The sequence below is a fragment of the Triticum aestivum genome, chromosome 4D (genome assembly GCF_018294505.1).
Source record: "Triticum aestivum cultivar Chinese Spring chromosome 4D, IWGSC CS RefSeq v2.1, whole genome shotgun sequence".
In the NCBI taxonomy this organism is placed as follows: Eukaryota; Viridiplantae; Streptophyta; class Magnoliopsida; order Poales; family Poaceae; genus Triticum; species Triticum aestivum.
In genome coordinates, this window is record NC_057805.1 from 157,967,953 (window position 1) to 157,985,805 (window position 17,853).

General features: G+C 43.6%; 1 protein-coding gene across 2 annotated transcripts; it reads right to left on the reverse strand.

Moving 5' to 3' along the window:
- Positions 1 to 12,772: 12,772 nt before the first annotated feature.
- On the reverse strand, positions 12,773 to 16,420 carry LOC123096990 (uncharacterized). 2 transcript variants are annotated; one of them, XR_006446840.1, is made up of 5 exons: positions 15,896 to 16,420; positions 14,335 to 14,794; positions 13,677 to 13,953; positions 13,123 to 13,595; positions 12,773 to 13,018 (listed from the first exon to the last, which is right to left on the reverse strand). XR_006446840.1 is itself a non-coding variant. In XM_044518770.1 (4 exons), the coding sequence occupies exons 2-3, from the start codon at positions 14,761 to 14,763 to the stop codon at positions 13,810 to 13,812; spliced, it is 573 nt and encodes a 190-aa protein (XP_044374705.1). In that variant the 5' UTR covers positions 14,764 to 14,794; positions 15,896 to 16,417; the 3' UTR covers positions 12,773 to 13,595; positions 13,677 to 13,809. The 2 variants fall into 2 exon arrangements, 1 of the variants encoding a protein (XP_044374705.1); XM_044518770.1 differs by having other exon boundaries at positions 12,773 to 13,595; positions 15,896 to 16,417.
- Positions 16,421 to 17,853: the final 1,433 nt, after the last annotated feature.

Sequence of the window (17,853 nt, forward strand, 5' to 3'; positions counted from 1 at the left end):
CCATCTATTGATCAACGAGCTAGTCAACTAGAGGCTTACTAGGGACATGTTGTGGTCTATGTATTCACACATGTATTACGGTTTTCAGTTAATACAATTATAGCATGAACAATAGACAATCATCATGAACAAGGAAATACAATAATAACCATTTTATTATTGCCTCTAGGGCATATTTCCAATAGGCGACTTATCAACGTTGTGTTCAGAATTGTCTTCACAACCAGATAGGACGCAATGTTCATGCTTATGTGGATGATATTGTTGTGAAGTCCAGAAAGAAGGAGACCTTGCTAGATGATTTGAAGGAGACCTTTGATAACCTTCGGGTCTACAAAATGACGCTTAACCCGACCAAATGTGTTTTTGGTGTGCCTACGGGCAAGCTCTTGGGTTTTCTGGTTTTTGAGAGCGGTATTGAAGCTCACCCGGAGAATATCAAGGCTATCACTTCATTGGCTAAGCCGGCATGCATTAATGACGTCCATCATTTGGCGGGTCGTATTGCGGCTTTAAGCCAGTTTATAAGCCACCTGGGAGAAAAGGCTTTTCCTTTGTACCAGATGATGAAGAAAACAAATCACTTTGTTTGGAGCGATACAGCTAATGAGGCGTTTAAAAAACAGTTAGTTGAGCCGCCAGTTCTTGCAGCTCCTGTTGAGAAGGAGCCCTTGCTCTTATATGTGGCCACTAACAGCAGAGCCGTCAGCGTGGCGGCTGTAGTGGAAAGGAAGGAAATGGGTAAGGAATATCCGGTTCAAAGGCTGATTTATTATGTCAGTGAGGTTTTAATTGAGTCTAAGCAGAGGTATCCACATTGGCAGAAGCTAGTCTATGGGGTGTTCATGGTCAGTCGCAAGTTGAAGCATTATTTCCTTGGTCCTCCCATCACTGTCGTCAGTTCTGCTCCTTTAGGGGATATTATTGAAAACAGAGAAGCCACAGGCCGAGTGGCCAAGTGGGCCGTTGAGCTTGGACCCCATGGTTTGAAATATATGCCTCCGACAACTATCAAGTCTCAGGTTCTTGTGGATTTCATCAATGACTGGACAAAGTTGCAGATGCGTGAAGAGAAGCCTGATAATACATATTGGACGATTCATTTTGATGGATCCATGCAGTTGGAAGGCTCGGGGGCTGGAGTTATTTTGACTTCCCCGCGAGGTGACAAATTTTTCTATGTTTTAAGATTGATGTTGAAGGAAATATGCCCTAGAGGCAATAATAAAGTTGTTATTTATATTTCCTTATATCATGATAAATGTTTATTGTTCGTGCTAGAATTGTATTAACCGGAAACTTAGTACATGTGTGAATACATAGACAAAACAGAGTGTCCCTAGTATGCCTCTACTTGACTAGCTCGTTAATCAAAGATGGTTAAGTTTCCTGACAATAGACATGTGTTTTCATTTGATAAATGGGATCACATCATTAGAGAATGATGTGATGGACAAGACCCATCCGTTAGCTTAGCATTATGATTGTTTAGTTTCGTTATTGCTTTCTTCATGACATATACATATTCCTCTAACTATGAGATTGTGCAACTCTCGAATACCAGAGGAACACCTTGTGTGCTATCAAACGTCACATCATAACTGGGTGATTATAAAGATGCTCTACAGGTGTCTCCGAAGGTGTTTGTTGAGTAGGCATAGATCAAGATTAGGATTTGTCACTCCGTGTATCAGAGAGGTATCTCTAGGCCCTCTCGGTAATGCACATCACTATAAGCCTTGCAAGCAATGTGACTAAGGAGTTAGTTGCGGGATGATGCATTACGGAACAAGTAAAGAGACTTGCCGGAACGAGATTGAACTAGGTATGAGGATACCGATGATCGAATCTCGGGCAAGTAACATACCAATGACAAAGGGAATGACGTATGTTGTTATGCGGTTTGACCGATAAAGATCTTCATAGAATATGTAGGAGCCAATATGAGCATCCAGGTTCCGCTATTGGTTATTGACCGAAGATGTGTCTCGGTCATGTCTACATAGTTCTCGAACCCGTAGGGTCCGCACGCTTAACGTTCGATGACGATTTGTATTATGAGTTGTGTGTTTTGGTGACCGAAGTTTGTTCGGAGTCCCGGATGAGATCACAGACATGACGAGGAGTCTCAAAATGGTCGAGAGGTAAAGATTCATAAAATGGAAGGTTATATTCGTACATCGGAATGGTTCCGAGTGATTCGGGTATTTGACCGGAGTACCGAGGGGTTACCGGAACCCCCCAGGGAAGTGTTCGGCCAACATGGGCCTAAGGGAGAGAGAGGGAAGCCCGCGGGGGGTGTCCGCGCGCCCCCCTCCTAGGGAGTCCAAATAGTACAAGGAGGAGGGGGCGACGCCCCCTTCCCTTTCCCTCTCGCTCTCCTTCCTATTCCCTCCGGTGGAGAAAGGAAAGGGGGGGGGGGGGCGAATCCTACTTGGAGTAGGAGTCCAAGTAGGAGTCCCCCATGGCGCGCCCCTCCTGGCCGCCGGCCTCTCCCCCCTCCTTTATATATGTGGGCATGGGGCACCCCAAAGGTACACCAAGATTTCTCTTAGCCATGTCCGGTGCCCCCTCCACAGTTTACTCCTCCGGTCATAGTGTCGTAGTGCTTAGGCGAAGCCCTGTGCGGATCACATCACCAACACCGGTACCACGCCGTCGTGCTGATGGAAATCTCCCTCAACCCTTTACTGTATCAAGAGTTCGAGGGATGTCATCGAGCTGAACGTGTGCTGAACACGGAGGTGCCGTACGTTCAGTACTTGGATTGGTTGGATCGTGAAGATGTTTGACTACATCAACCGCGTTAATATAACGCTTCCGCTTTTGGTCTACAAGGGTACGTGGACACACTCTCCTCGTGTCATTGCTATGCATCTCCTAGATAGATCTTGCGTGATCGTAGGAAATGTTTTGAAATTGCATGCTACGTTCCCCAACAGTGGCATCCGAGCCAGGTCTATGTGTAGATGATATGCACGAGTAGAACACAAAGAGTTGTGGGCGATAATAGTCATACTGCTTACCACCAATGTCTTACTTTGATTCGGCGGTATTGTTGGATGAAGCGGCCCGGACCGACATTACACGACCGCGTTCATGAGACTGGTTCTACCGACGTGCTTTGCACACAGGTGGCTGGCGGGTGTCTGTTTCTCCAACTTTAGTTGAATCGAGTTTGACTACGGCCGGTCCTTGTTGAAGGTTAAAACAACACACTTGACGAAAAACCGTTGTGGTTTTGATGCGTAGGTAAGAACGGTTCTTGCTAGAAGCCCGTAGCAGCCACGTAAAACTTGCAACAACAAAGTAGAGGAAGTCTAACTTGTTTTTGCAGGGCATGTTGTGATGTGATAGGGTCAAGACGTGATGAGATATAAATTGTTGTATGAGATGATCATGTCTTGTATAAGTTATCGGCAACTGGCAGGAGCCTTATGGTTGTCGCTTTATTGTATGAAATGCAATCGCCATGTAATTGCTTTACTTTATCACTAAACGGTAGCGATAGTCATAGAAGCAATAGTTGGCGAGACGACAACGATGCTACGATGGAGATCAAGGTGTCAAGCCGGTGACGATGGAGATCATGACAGTGCTTTGGAGATGGAGATCAAAGGCACAAGATGATGATGGCCATATCATGTCACATATTTTGATTGCATGTGATGTTTATCTTTTATGCATCTTATTTTGCTTAGTACTGCGGTAGCACTATAAGATGATCCCTCACTAAATTTCAAGATATAAGTGTTCTTCCTGAGTATGTACCATTGCTACAGTTCGTCGTGCCGAGACACCACGTGATGATCGGGTGTGATAAGTTCTACGTTCACATACAACGGGTGCAAGCCAGTTTTGCACGTGCATAATACTTGGGTTAAACTTGACGAGCCTAGAATATGCAGATATGGCCTCGGAACACTGAGACCGAAAGGTCGAATGTGAATCATATAGTAGATATGATCAACATAGTGATGTTCACCATTGAAAACTACTCCATCTCACGTGATGATCAGACATGGTTTAGTTGATATGGATCACGTGATCATTTACATGACTAGAGGGATGTCTATCTAAGTGGGAGTTCTTTAGTAATATGATTAATTGAACTTTAATTTATCATTAACTTAGTAGCTGATAGTTTTTGCATATCTATGTTGTTGTAGATCAATGGCCCGTGCTATCGTTCCCTTGAATTTTAATGCGTTCCTAGAGAAAGCTAAGTTGAAAGATGATGGTAGCAACTATACGGACTGGATTCGTAACTTGACGATTATCCTCATTACTGCACAGAAGAATTACGTCCTAGAAGCACCGCTAGGTGCAAGACCCGCTACAGGAGCAACTCCAGACGTTATGAACGTCTGGCAGAGCAAAGCTGATGACTACTCGATAGGTCAGTGTGCCATGCTTTACGACTTAGAATTGGGACTTCAAAGACGTTTTGAACGTCATGGAGCATATGAGATGTTCTAGGAGTTGAAGTTAATATTTCAAGCAAATGCCCGAGTTGAGAGATATGAAGTCTCCAACAAGTTCTATAGCTACAAGATGGAGGAGAATAGTTCTGTCAGTGAACATATACTCAAAATGTCTAGGTATCATAACCACTTGACTCAGCTGGGAGTTAATCTTCCTGATGATAGTGTCATTGACAGAGTTCTTCAATCACTGCCACCAAGCTATAAAGGCTTCATGATGAACTATAATATGCAAGGGATGGAAAAGACAATTCCCGAGCTCTTTGCGATGCTAAAGGCTGCGGAGGTAGAAATCAAGAAGGAGCATCAAGTGTTGATGGTTAACAAGACCACTAGTTTCAAGAAAAAGGGCAAAGGGAAGAAGGGGAACTTCAAGAAGAATAGCAAGCAAGTTGTTACTCCTGGGAAGAAGCCCAAGTCTGGACCTAAGCCTGAAACTGAGTCCTTCTACTGCAAAGGGACTGGTCACTAGAAGCAGAACTGCCCCAAGTATTTGGCGGATAAGAAGGATGGCAAAGTGAAAGGTATATTTGATATACATGTTATTGATGTGTACCTTAATAATGCTCGTAGTAGCGCCTGGGTATTTGATACTGGTTCTGTTGCTCATATTTGCAACTCGAAACAGGGGCTACGGATTAAACGAAGATTGGCTAAGGACGAGGTGACAATGCGTGTGGGAAATGGTTCCAAAGTCGATGTGATCGCCGTCGGCACACTACCTCTACATCTACCGTCGGGATTAGTTTTAGACCTAAATAATTGTTATTTGGTGCCAGCGTTGAGTATGAATAATATATCTGGATCTTGTTTGATGCGATACGGTTATTTATTTAAATCAGAGAATGATGGTTGTTCTATTTATATGAGTAATATCTTTTATGGTCACGCACCCTTGATGAGTGTTCTATTTTTATTGAATCTCGATTGTACTGATACACATATTCATAATATTGAAGACAAAAGATGCAAAGTTAATAATGATAGTGCAACTTATTTGTGGCACTGCCGTTTAGGTCATATTGGTGTAAAACGCATGAAGAAACTACATGCTGATGGGCTTTTGGAATCACTTGATTATGAATCACTTGATGCTTGCGAACCATGCCACATGGGCAAGATGAATAAGACTCCGTTCTCCGGAACAATGGAGCGAGCAACTGACTTATTGGAAATAATACATACTGATGTATGCGGCCCAACGAGTGTTGAGGCTCGCGGCGGATATCGTTATTTTCTGACCTTCACAGATGATTTAAGCAGATATGGGTATATCTACTTAATGAAACATAAGTCTGAAACATTTGAAAAGTTCAAAGACTTCGAGAGTGAAGTGGAAAATCATCGTACCAAGAATATAAAGTTTCTACGATCTGATCATGGAGGTGAATATTTGAGTTATGAGTTTGGTCTTCATTTGAAACAATGTGGAATAGTTTCGCAACTCATGCTACCTGGAACAGCGCAGCGTAATGGTGTGTCTGAACGTCGTAACCATACTTTATTAGATATGTTGCGATCTATGACGTCTCTTACCGATTTACCGCTATCGTTTTGGGGTTATGCTTTAGAGACAATTGCATTCACGTTAAATAGGGCACCATCTAAATCCGTTGAGACGATACCATATGAACTCTAGTTTGGCAAGAAACCAAAGCTGTCGTTTCTTATAGTTTGGGGTTGCGATGGTTATGTGAAAAAGCTTCAACCTGATAAGCTCGAACCCAAATCGGAGAAATGTGTCTTCATAGGATACCCAAAGGAAACTGTTGGGTACACCTTCTATCAAATATGGTAAGGCAAGATATTTGTAGCTAAGAATGGATCCTTTCTAGAGAAGGAGTTTCTCTCGAAAGAAGTGAGTGGGAGGAAAGTAGAACTTGATGAGGTAATTGTACCTTGTCCCAAATTGGATAGTAGTTCATCACAGAAATCAGTTCCAGTGATTCCTACACCAATTAGTGAGGAAGTTAATGATGATGATCATGAAACTTCACATCAAGTTACTACTCAACCTTGTAGGTCAACGAGAGTAAGGTCTGCACTAGAGTGGTACGGTAATCCTGTTCTGGAAGTCATGTTACTAGACCATGATGAACCTATGAACTATGAGGAAGCGATGATGAGCCCAGATTCCGCGAAATGGCTTGAGGCCATGAAATCTGAGATGGGATCCATGTATGAAAACAAAGTGTGGACTTTGGTTGACTTGCCCGATGATCAGCAAGCCATATAAAATAAATGGATCTTCAAGAAGAAGACTGACGTTGATGGTAATGTTATGGTCTACAAAGCTCGACTTGTTGCGAAAGGTTTTCGACAAGTTCAAGGAGTTGACTACGATGAGACCTTCTCACCCATAGTGATGCTGAAGTCTGTCCGAATCATGTTAGCAATTGCCGCATTTTATGATTATGAAATTTGGCAAATGGATGTCAAAACTGCATTCCTTAATGGATATCTTAAAGAAGAGTTGTATATGATGCAACCAGAAGGTTTTGTCGATCCTAAAGGTGCTAACGAAGTGTGCAAGCTCCGGCGATCCATTTGTGGACTGGTGCAAGCCTCTCGGAGTTATACGATTTGATAGTGTGATCAAAGCATATGGTTTTATACAGACTTTTGGAGAAGCATGTATTTACAAGAAAGTGAGTGGGAGCTCTATAGCATTTCTATATTATATGTGGATTGATTGGAAGTAAGAAAGAATTTCTAGATAGCATAAAAGGATACTTGAATAAGAATTTTTCAATGAAAGACCTCGGTGAAGCTGCTTATATATTGGGCATCAAGATCTATAGAGATAGATCAAGACGCTTAATTGGAATTTCACAAAGCACATACCTTGATAAAGTTTTGAAGAAGTTCAAAATGGATTAGTCAAAGAAAGGGTTCTTGCCTGTGTTACAAGGTGTGAAGTTGAGTCAGACTCAATGCCCGACCACAATGGAAGATAGAGAGAAAATGAAAGTCATTCCCTATGCCTCAGCCATAGGTTCTATCATGTATGCAATGTTGTGTACCAGACCTGATGTGTGCCTTGCTATAAGTTTGGCAGGGAGGTACCAAAGTAATCCAGGAGTGGATCACTTGACAGTGGTCAAGAACATCCTGAAATACCTGAAAAGGACTAAGGATATGTTTCTCGTTTATGGAGGTGACAAAGAGCTTGTCGTAAATGGTTACGTTGATGCAAGCTTTGACACTGATCCGGATGACTCTAAGTCACAAACCGGATATGTATTTATATTGAATGGTGGAGCTGTCAGTTGGTGCAGTTCCAAGCAGAGCGTCATGGCGGGATCTACGTGCGAAGAGGAGTACATAGCTGCTTCGGAAGCAGCAAATGAAGGAGTTTGAATGAAGGAGTTCATATCCGATCTAGGTGTAATACCTAGTGCATCAGGTCCAATAAAAATCTTTTGTGACAATACTAGAGCAATTGCCTTGGCGAAGGAATCTAGATTTCACAAGAGAACCAAACACATCAAGCGACGCTTCAATTCCATCCGCAATGAAGTCAAGGAAGGAGACATAGAGATTTGCAAAATACATATGGATCTGAATGTTACAGACCCGTTGAATAAGCCTCTTCCACGAGCAAAACAGGATCAACACCAAGAGTCCATGGGTGTTGGAATCATTACTATGTAATCTAGATTATTGGCTCTAGTGCAAGTGGGCGACTGAAGGAAATATGCCCTAGAGGCAATAATAAAGTTGTTATTTATATTTCCTTATATCATGATAAATGTTTATTATTCATGCTAGAATTGTACTAACCAGAAACTTAGTACATGTGTGAATACATAGGCAAAAGAGAGTGTCCCTAGTATGCCTCTACTTGACTAGCTCGTTAATCAAAGATGGTTAAGTTTCCTAACCATAGACATGTGTTGTCATTTGATAAACGGGATCACATCATTAGAGAATGATGTGATGGACAAGACACATCCGTTAGCTTAGCATTATGATCGTTTAGTTTTATTGCTATTGCTTTCTTCATGACTTATACATATTCCTCTAACTATGAGATTGTGCAATTCCCGAATACCAGAGGAATACCTTGTGTGCTACAAATGTCACAACGTAACTGGGTGATTATAAAGATACTCTACAGGTGTCTCCGAAGGTGTTTGTTGAGTTGGCATAGATCAAGATTAGGATTTGTCACTCCGTGTATCGGAGAGGTATCTCTGGGCCCTCTTAGTAATGCACATCACTATAAGCCTTGCAAGCAATGTGACTAATGAGTTAGTTGCGGGATGATGCATTATGGAATGAGTAAAGAGACTTGCCGGTAACGAGATTGAACTAGGTATGAGGATACCGACGATCAAATCTCGGGCAAGTAACATACCAATGACAAAGGGAATGACATATGTTGTTATGCGGTTTGACCGATAAAGATCTTCGTAGAATATGTAGGAGCCAATATGAGCATCCAGGTTCCGCTATTGGTTATTGACCAGAGATGTGTCTCGGTCATGTTTACATAGTTCTCGAACCTGTAGGGTCTGCACGCTTAATGTTCAATGATGATTTGTATTATGAGTTGTGTGTTTTGGTGACCGAAGTTTGTTCGGAGTCCTGGATGAGATCACAGACATGACGAGGAGTCTCGAAATGGTCGAGAGGTAAATATTCATATATTGGAAGGTTATATTCGGACATCGAATGGTTCCGAGTGATTCGGGTATTTTACCGGAGTACCGAGGGGTTACCGGAACCCCCCCAGGGAAGTGTCGGGCCAACATGGGCCTAAGGGAGAGAGATGGAAGCCCGCGGGGGGTGGCCGCGTGCCCCCCTCCTATGGAGTCCGAATAGGACAAGGAGGAGGGGGCGGCGTGCCCTTCCCTTTCCCTCTCCCTCTCCTTCCTATTCCCTCCGGTGGAGAAAGGAAGGGGGGCGAATCTTACTTGGACTAGGAGTCCAAGTAGGACTCCCCCCATGGCGCGCCCCTCCTGGCTGTCGGCTTCTCTCCCCCTCCTTTATATACGTGGGCAGGGGGCATCCCAAAGGTACACCATGATATCTCTTAGCCGTGTGTGGTGCCCCCCTCCATAGTTTACTCCTCCGGTAATAGTGTCGTAGTGCTTAGGCGAAGCCCTGCGTGGATCACATCACCAACACCGTCACCATGCCGTCGTGCTAAAGGAACTCTCCTTCAACCCTCTACTGGATCAAAAGTTCGAGGGACGTCATCAAGCTGAACGTGTGCTGAACACGGAGGTGCCGTATGTTCGGTACTTGGATCGGTTGGATCGTGAAGACGTTCGACGATCAACCGCGTTAATATAACGCTTCCACTTTCGTTCTATGAGGGTATGTGGACACACTCTCCCGTCTCGTTGCTATGCATCTCCTAGATAGATCTTGCGTTATCGTAGGATTTTTTTTGAAATTGCATGCTATGTTCCCCAGCAGATGTTTCCTTGTACTAACAATGCAACTGAGTATGAGGCCCTGCTCCATGGTCTTCGGATGGCAAAAGAGATGAACCTAAGTTGTGTCAGTTGCTTTGGTGACTCGGATTTGGTGGCTCAGCAAGTCTTAGGAACTTGGGATTCCAAGGACCCGCTCATGGCGGCTTATCGCTGGGCGGTTGACAATATTGCTGGTCATTTCAAAGGTTATCAGGTGGAACATGTCGATCGTAGAAAGAATGAGCAGCCGATGATTGAAGCCAGCTGGGGTCTCAGCGTAAGCCTGTACCAACAAATGTTTTTCTTGATATATTAAATAACCCTTCGGTCCAGCTACAAATAGAGGAGGATCCTGCAATTCCTAACCCAGAGGCATAGTTAGTGGCGGCTCTTCATGCTATTTCTATTTGGACAGTTCCTTATTTGGCTTATATGACCCCGGGAGAGTTACCCGAGGATGAAACTTTGGCCAGGCAAATAACCCAGCGGTCTAAGTTGATGACTATTGTCAATGGCAAGTTACACTGATGCAGTGTCACAGGTGTGTCCCAGCACTGCATTTCTCCTGAAAAGGGCCGTGAGATTCTAAGGGAGATTCATGAAGGAGATTCTAGCCATCATGCCGGCTCTAAATCTCTTGTGGCTAAAGCTTTTCTTCATGGGTTTTATTGGTTGACGGCTCATGCTGATGCAGAAGATCTGGTTAGCAAGTGTGACGGCTGTCAAAATTTTTCTAGACGAGCTCATGTGCCGGCTCAAGAATTGAGGATGATTCCAGTTACTTGGCCGTTTGCAGTCTGGGGGATGGATATGGTTGGACCTTTCAAGATATCCAAGGACAAAAAGACCCACCTCTTGGTGGCGGTCGACAAGTTTACCAAGTGGGTTGAGGCAGAGCCAGTCAGCAAGTGTGATGCGGCAACAGCGGTTCAATTCATTAAGAAGGTGATCTTCCGTTTTGGCTACCTGCACAGTATCATAACTGATAATGGCACTAATCTATCTAAGGGTGCTATGAAAGAGTTCTGTCAACGAGAGCATATTCGTCTTGATGTCTCGTTAGTGGCTCACCCCCAGTCCAATGGTCAAGCTGAAAGGGCCAATCGAGAAATCTTGAGAGGGATAAAGCCCCGGCTTATGGTCCCTTTGCAGAGGATGCCGGGTTGTTGGCTTGAAGAATTACCCTCAGTGCTTTGGAGTATCAATACCACCCCTAACAGATCAACTGGTTACACGCCCTTCTTCAGAGTCTACGGGGCAGAGGTGGTTCTTCCAAGTGATATCCGTCATTACTCGCCCCGGGTGCCGGCTTATGTTGAAGCTGTCGATGAAAAAGCACGTCAAGATGCTCTTGATATGTTGGATGAGGAGCGTGACCTTGCGGCGGCTCGTTCAGCGGTATACCAGCAAGATCTACGTCGTTATCATAGCCGCCGGGTTAAAACTCGGACCTTTCAAGAAGGCGACTTGGTGCTCCGGCTCATTCAAGATCAGACAGATATGCACAAGTTATCCCGCCTTGGGAAGGACCTTTTGTGGTTAGAAAAAACCTGAACAACATGTCATACTACCTCATCGATATTTGAGACCACAAGGAATCACGCACATCGGAGGAAGAGACCCACCGTCCCTGGAACATTGGTCATCTTCGGCCTTATTCCACTTGAGCCACCGACTCTTGTGATGTACATACCTTCATCAATGTATATACTATGATCAAATAAAGCCGGCATCCCTGATAATTCTGAGCCTCTGTCGTTTCATTTCTAAGTATCTGAGTCTTTATTATTTGTTCATAAGGTCGATTGGGGGCTTCCTGGTCAATGAGCAGAGCCTTCATTACCCTCTTGATCCAGCTTACATGCCGACCCTTCGGTCACTTGGGGGCTTCCTGCTCGAGCAGAGCCTTGATTACCCTCTTGATCCGGCTTACATGCCAACCCTTCGGTTACTTGGGGGCTTCCTGCTCAATGAGCAGAGCCTTGATTACCCTCTTGATCAGGCTTACATGCCTTCTCGCGGGTCACTTGGGGGCTTCCTGCTCAACAAGCATAGCCATGCCTACCCTCTTGATCAAGCTTACATGCCTTTTCGCAGGTCACTTGGGGGCTTCTTGCTCACAGAGCATAGCTATACTTACCCTCTTGATTGGCTTACATGCCAGGTGTAAACACAAAATTCTGGGTTAACCGGCCTGTATATCATTGTTACTCTGCCTAGGTAATCCTGGAATGACCGCCGTACTCTTGACAATCAATCTTTTAAATAAGCCCCTGAACTTGTTATTGTTAAAACGGCGGTTTGTCATGTGAGAACCGGATTATTGGTGTGCTGGAAAATAACTCAGTGGCTGTGCGGCCAATGAAAGCACTTGACGTTTTAGGCTTGGCGGCCTATGAAAGCCTTGTTTTTTTCTTCTGGTTTTCTATTTTTCATGACAATTTTGGATTCATATATTTCTTCCATATTAATATATGGTTTTTACAATTCAGGCCATGTAGCCTTGATTCTATGACTCATATTTGAGCATATTGGGTTAATAACCCGCCCTGATAAGCAGACATTAAGTCGCCAGGATGATTTGCCTTGAATAAATTCAAGTCATGATTTTTCATATTTACGGGTTAATACCCATGCTGGATTACAATCATTAAAACATCATTATGATATCAGTCTACAGGTATGACTTTTTCATATATGAATCAATATTTCGGGTTTTTTCTAACCCGCCCTGGTTATAGACTTTAAGTCGCCAGAGTATATTATATTGGCAATTGTGACCCGCCCTGGCTTAAACCCCCAGGGTGTATGTTGTTTACCATGTGTGCAGGAACACTGAAAACAATATGATATTCCCCGCAAGCTCATCAGTGGCACATAAAGTATTTCATCAACAGTTTTAAGGCCAAACATGCACGATGGCATGACAGATCATTGTTTCAGCTAGCCTATTACAAGGCTTTCCAAAGCCCAAATGGTTAAGAGTTTTTCACAGAGAAATACCACGCCATGGTCTGAGAGCCACCCCTTGGATCAATTGTTTTGGTCCTGGCGAGTTGAAGACTCTGGGTCATCCTGCGCCGGTCCTTCTTCTTCTTCCTCCATCATCTGGAAGTCAGATGATGTCCAGTCTATGCCAGTTAGAGCTTTGAACACAGCTTCATCGTCCATAAGGGTGGATGGATCAACATCAGGAGCAAAAGTGTGCTTACGTGTTGGAGGGATGAGATCCACAACTTCATAAGCCGGCGTGTTCACTCTTGAATTTTCCATTGTATAAGCTGCCTGATATTGGACAAATCAGTCTCTTCTGCCAATTTGCTCGTCAAAGGTCGCATTTCTTTCACGCACTTGGTGAAATCTTCTTCTTCAAAAGGCGATCCATCCTCCTTAAAGTTTGGGCAACCGGTGGCCATTTCCGCCGGGTCTAATTCTGCTTGCCATGCTTTGTCCCGGCTCAAAGCTGTGATGGCACCAGCTCGGGCGGATGATCGTTTAATCTCTTCTATTCTTTTCAGCATCACAGATAATTTGTCCAAGACTTCTCTGATGAGTGATGGTGGCTGCTTTTTGTGTGAGATGGCTGTTATGGTTTGCTGAGTGCCGGTATATAGCTGTTCCACCAAGGTGTAAGTCGCCTTCAGCTTCACCAACATGTCTTGTCCAAGGTTGGAGCTTCTGGGGCCTGCTTGCGCAAACATATGATAAGTCACCAGGTGGGTCAAAGTAAATTACTGATGCAAGATTATGATGCAATGTCACTTACCAAAGATAGCGGATGTCATCTGATTTACATGTCACTTTAAACCGGATAACTCTTCAGTCACCGGCTTAAGAGCAGCTTCAGCGTCCTCAGCTCTTTTCAGTAGAGCTGTTTTCTCGGTCTCCCAGTCGGATCTCTACGTGTTGAAATACGTCTTCAATTTTTCAGACACTTCCAAGGCGGCTTTCAGTTTGGATTTGGCCTTTGAGGTTTCTGATTGTTGCAATTTGATGTTCTTCCGCAGATCGACCACATGAGACTCCTTCATGCTTAATTCAGCCTGCAAATATAATCAAGCAACACTTAGCAATCATGATAGTCATTCTATTGAAGTCCCAAGCACATTATAAGTACTCTATTTGGCACTTGGGGGCTAATGTAGGTCTTTTTTTAAACAAATACTTACTGATCCGGCTCAATTTTTTCACATTAAGCCGGCTCATGGGGGCTACATATTTGGATTTTTTACAACATGATCTTAAGTCCCAGGTTAATTATTCAGCTTAAGCCGGCCCTTGGGGGCTACTCATTCGGATCTAATGGAGATATGATAAAGAATTGCTAGAAAGCTATCATTTAAGTCTACAACATTCTCATTTTTTTGTATTCTTTAGACTTGGTGGCTGACATATATTCATATGGGAAGGATTTCAGAGCTTACCTCAAAGCGTTCCTTCATCAGATTGACCAGGCCGGCTTCCATATCGCGGCTGGTATGAAGACGGCTTAAGTAGCCTACATGAATTTCACTGGCGTTGAAGCTGGCATAGCTTTCCAAGTCCAATTTCCATTTGCCTTTATCAGTAGCTAAAAATTCCTCCTTGGCACTGTGCTTTGCTAAGACAGTGGGGTTCATTGGCTCCGCATAGCCAGTCCCAATGACCACAACTTCTTCGGCCTCTTCTTCAACAGGCTTGGTGGGACTTGGCGGTTTAGCACTTGAGGGGTCAACACCCATTGGATCCACTTTGACGTTGAGAGTCTTTGGTGGCGGGTAATTAGCAGCAGGTTCAATGGTTTGATGGGAAGCTTCTGATATTGTCTGCTTCTCCGGCTCAGTGGTCTTGGGGTCTTCAGCCGGCTTGTTCATCTTCAATTTCTTGCTAGGCTTGGCTATACCACTGAAAATGAGACACACGAATATGTTAATATATCAGTTGCACTACAAGAATCCAGTTAATACATGACGGTTTCAATCTATCACAAACGCTTGCAAAACTGTCAACGAAGGTTAGCCGTGACGGATTTGAAATTCGTCATGTATATCGCGTCATAATTTGACCTCTGGACATTCCGTGATGGTAACCAGGAACTGTCACTGATCCGTGTCGGTTCTTGACCATCATGAATGTCACTTAACTGATGTCCTCACAACGACGTTAACTCGTGTGCCACATCATCATCTGACGTGGCAGCCCATGAACTAAGTAGCCCAACTAGAATTTCGGCCCACTAAGACATCAGCCCATGAACTAAGTAGCCCAACTAGAATTTCGGCCCACTAAATTTCAACTTGGTCTTAGACCGATAGCCCATGTAATCAACCCGATTGAAATTTTGGCTCCTTAAATTTCAAGGCGGTGCAAGGCCCAACTAATTAAATTAAGGTCGAGAGATTAACCCATCTCACGTTTCAGTTGGTATATCAAAATTTATAGCCCATACAAATTTTACACAAACACACTAGAAAATAACATTTTACAGAAAAGAAAAAAAATCACAAAAAACTTAGAATTACATAAATTTTCAGCCAATACACGAGGAGCAAACCGCTAGAAATCCAATCTACAAACAAAGTCCCGGAGATTCTCCGAGCTGAGAACACACTATCCTACTTTGCAGCCACCACCCTGCTCAGCACTCGATAGACAACAAATAATATATTGATTAGCCGATCTTGACCGACGAGAACGCTCCAACACCATTCCAGACAACAAATTTGTGCTGCTAACAATTTTTGGACAGCAAGATTTTATGCTGCACATTCACATGCCCTGCTGGACGTAGATATATCCATCTTCTCCAACGACATCGAAGGGAGATGCCATATCCTCCACTATATCGCCCATATCCATGCTACTGAGTAAGCGATCCATGCTCATCAGAGGGAGAACCATATCAGCCAGTATCTCGCCTCAACACATGCTCGACATTGGCTGCGCGTCGACAATCGGAAGCCTGAAAGAAAAATCAAAAGTAGTAAAAGGTAGGGAGGGAGGGACCTGGTGGGGCAAGCAGCTCACAGCCTGTCGAGGTCGATGGAGAAGACAACGGCGAGGACGGCGTATGCGACGAACACGGGCCCCTCGGTGAAGAAGGGGCACAACGCATCCCCTGGCGGCTTGGGCCTGACGGCAATTGGGTGCAGCCCCTCAGCCATCGCGGCGCGACTCCACTACACGCCTTGATGCGGCCCGCTCGGTGGCTCAACGCGGCACCACCGGATGGATAGGGGGAGGTCTGGATCATCGCTGAGCTGTTGCTGCATCGGTCTGTGCTTCCTCCAGCTTCAGACGACGTGGTGGAGTGATTGGGGAAAGAAAGTAGCAGCTAGGGGTGAGCGGCTCAGAGGGTGGTTGGGGAAGGATCTGGAGATGTGGCGGCCGTCACAGTAGGGGAAAGATCTGGAGAGAAGTCGACGGCTGGGTAGGTGGAAGAAGACGAGAGAGAGGGGCAGGGGTGTGCTAGCAATTGGATCAGGAGGAGCTAACGGTTTGGATGCTCGATCCGTGGGAGGATTGCATGGACCAATCACAACATGGTATTTGCCTCGCACGGGATCACCACTGGGTCGCATGTACATCGCTTAGACTAGCCATAACGGGCAGTAACATAGACTAGTAACATGCCGCGTGTTACTAGTCTATGTTACTACGTCTATAGTGGGGAGTAATATATGTGTGGTAACATGCAACACTTCCTTTATTAGGCTATAGACACATCTTGTCTTGATATGTGTGATGTTACTCATATTAGTAGTAACTAGCTATGTTACCACTTTCCCCTCTTTCTTCATTTATTGCTTGCCACATCATCTACTTTATCTAGATATGTGTGATGTTACTACCTATGTTACTCCCACTGTGGGTAGTCTTAATGCAAACGTTAAAATCGATGTTGGCCTCCTGCTGCCACGCTGGTACATTTTTTTGAGTTGCACGTTGGTGCATTCTAACAAGCGTGTCCTTTGGTAAACACAAAGCAGTCCATCTCGGCCATTCGTTGCCTTTTGGATCGATGCTAGGATAGGATTGGTGTTAGTTGAACGCGAAAAATATTTTAACCGTTCAAAAAATTGTTCTCTCTTTTACAAAAAAAGTTTGTCTTTATCAATACAAGATGTTCACCCTAGTAAGAAAATAGTTCTTCTATTTTAGAAAATATGTTGACCTAGATATTTTAAAATGTTTAACTTTGTAAAGGTAAATGTTTGAACCATTCAAAAATGATTTGATATATATTGTTTTGTAAGACCTTATATAATTTCTGAGCAATTTAATATTTCTAAAGTTTAAATGAATGTACGCATGCCCATCAAAATTAATTTCAATTTGAACTACTTCCTCCGTTCACTTTTGTAAGACCTTTTAGACATTTAAGACTGCACCTAAAGCATTTCAATTTTGACTGTCTTAAATGACTTACAAAAATGAACAGAGGGAGTACATGTTTCTCAAATAATATTGAAACATTTCCAACAAAATATGTTTGACGGCATGTTTTAATTTAACTCATATCCGGAAACAAGATGAAAATATCAGGCTTGTTAGGAATAATCAAACATCTATTTGTAATCTATCATGGGGAAATGATAATAATATCTGAAAGTGGTCCAAACTATATTTAAGAACATATGTTTTATTTGAGCTCATATCCAGAAAACAGACGAAAGGATCAAATGATAGTTAGGAATTTTATCAAAGTCTCCAATTGTCATATGAGGGCATGACACCAAGTTTCATGATTTTCGGACTTTGTTTGCACTTTTTGGAATCAACAAACCCTAAAAATTTCATTTTCGGGGTCGAGTCTTGGCTACCTCATGTTTCGAATTCGTTTTTATTTTCTTGGATAAGGCTAAAACATAGACTCGCTAACATAAATATGATTTTCCAAACTAACTTTGATAACTTTTCCTGCACTTGCAGTTCAAAATTGAATGCTATTCATTAAATACCTA

Bases quoted from the DNA above. Each gene is read 5' to 3' on its own strand.
- LOC123096990 (XM_044518770.1), bottom strand. From the start codon at position 14,763: ATGAACAAGCCGGCTGAAGACCCCAAGACCACTGAGCCGGAGAAGCAG. The intron at 13,954-14,334 runs GTAAGCTCTGAA...TTATATTTGCAG, and splicing joins TGATGAAGGAACGCTTTGAG to GCTGAATTAAGCATGAAGGA.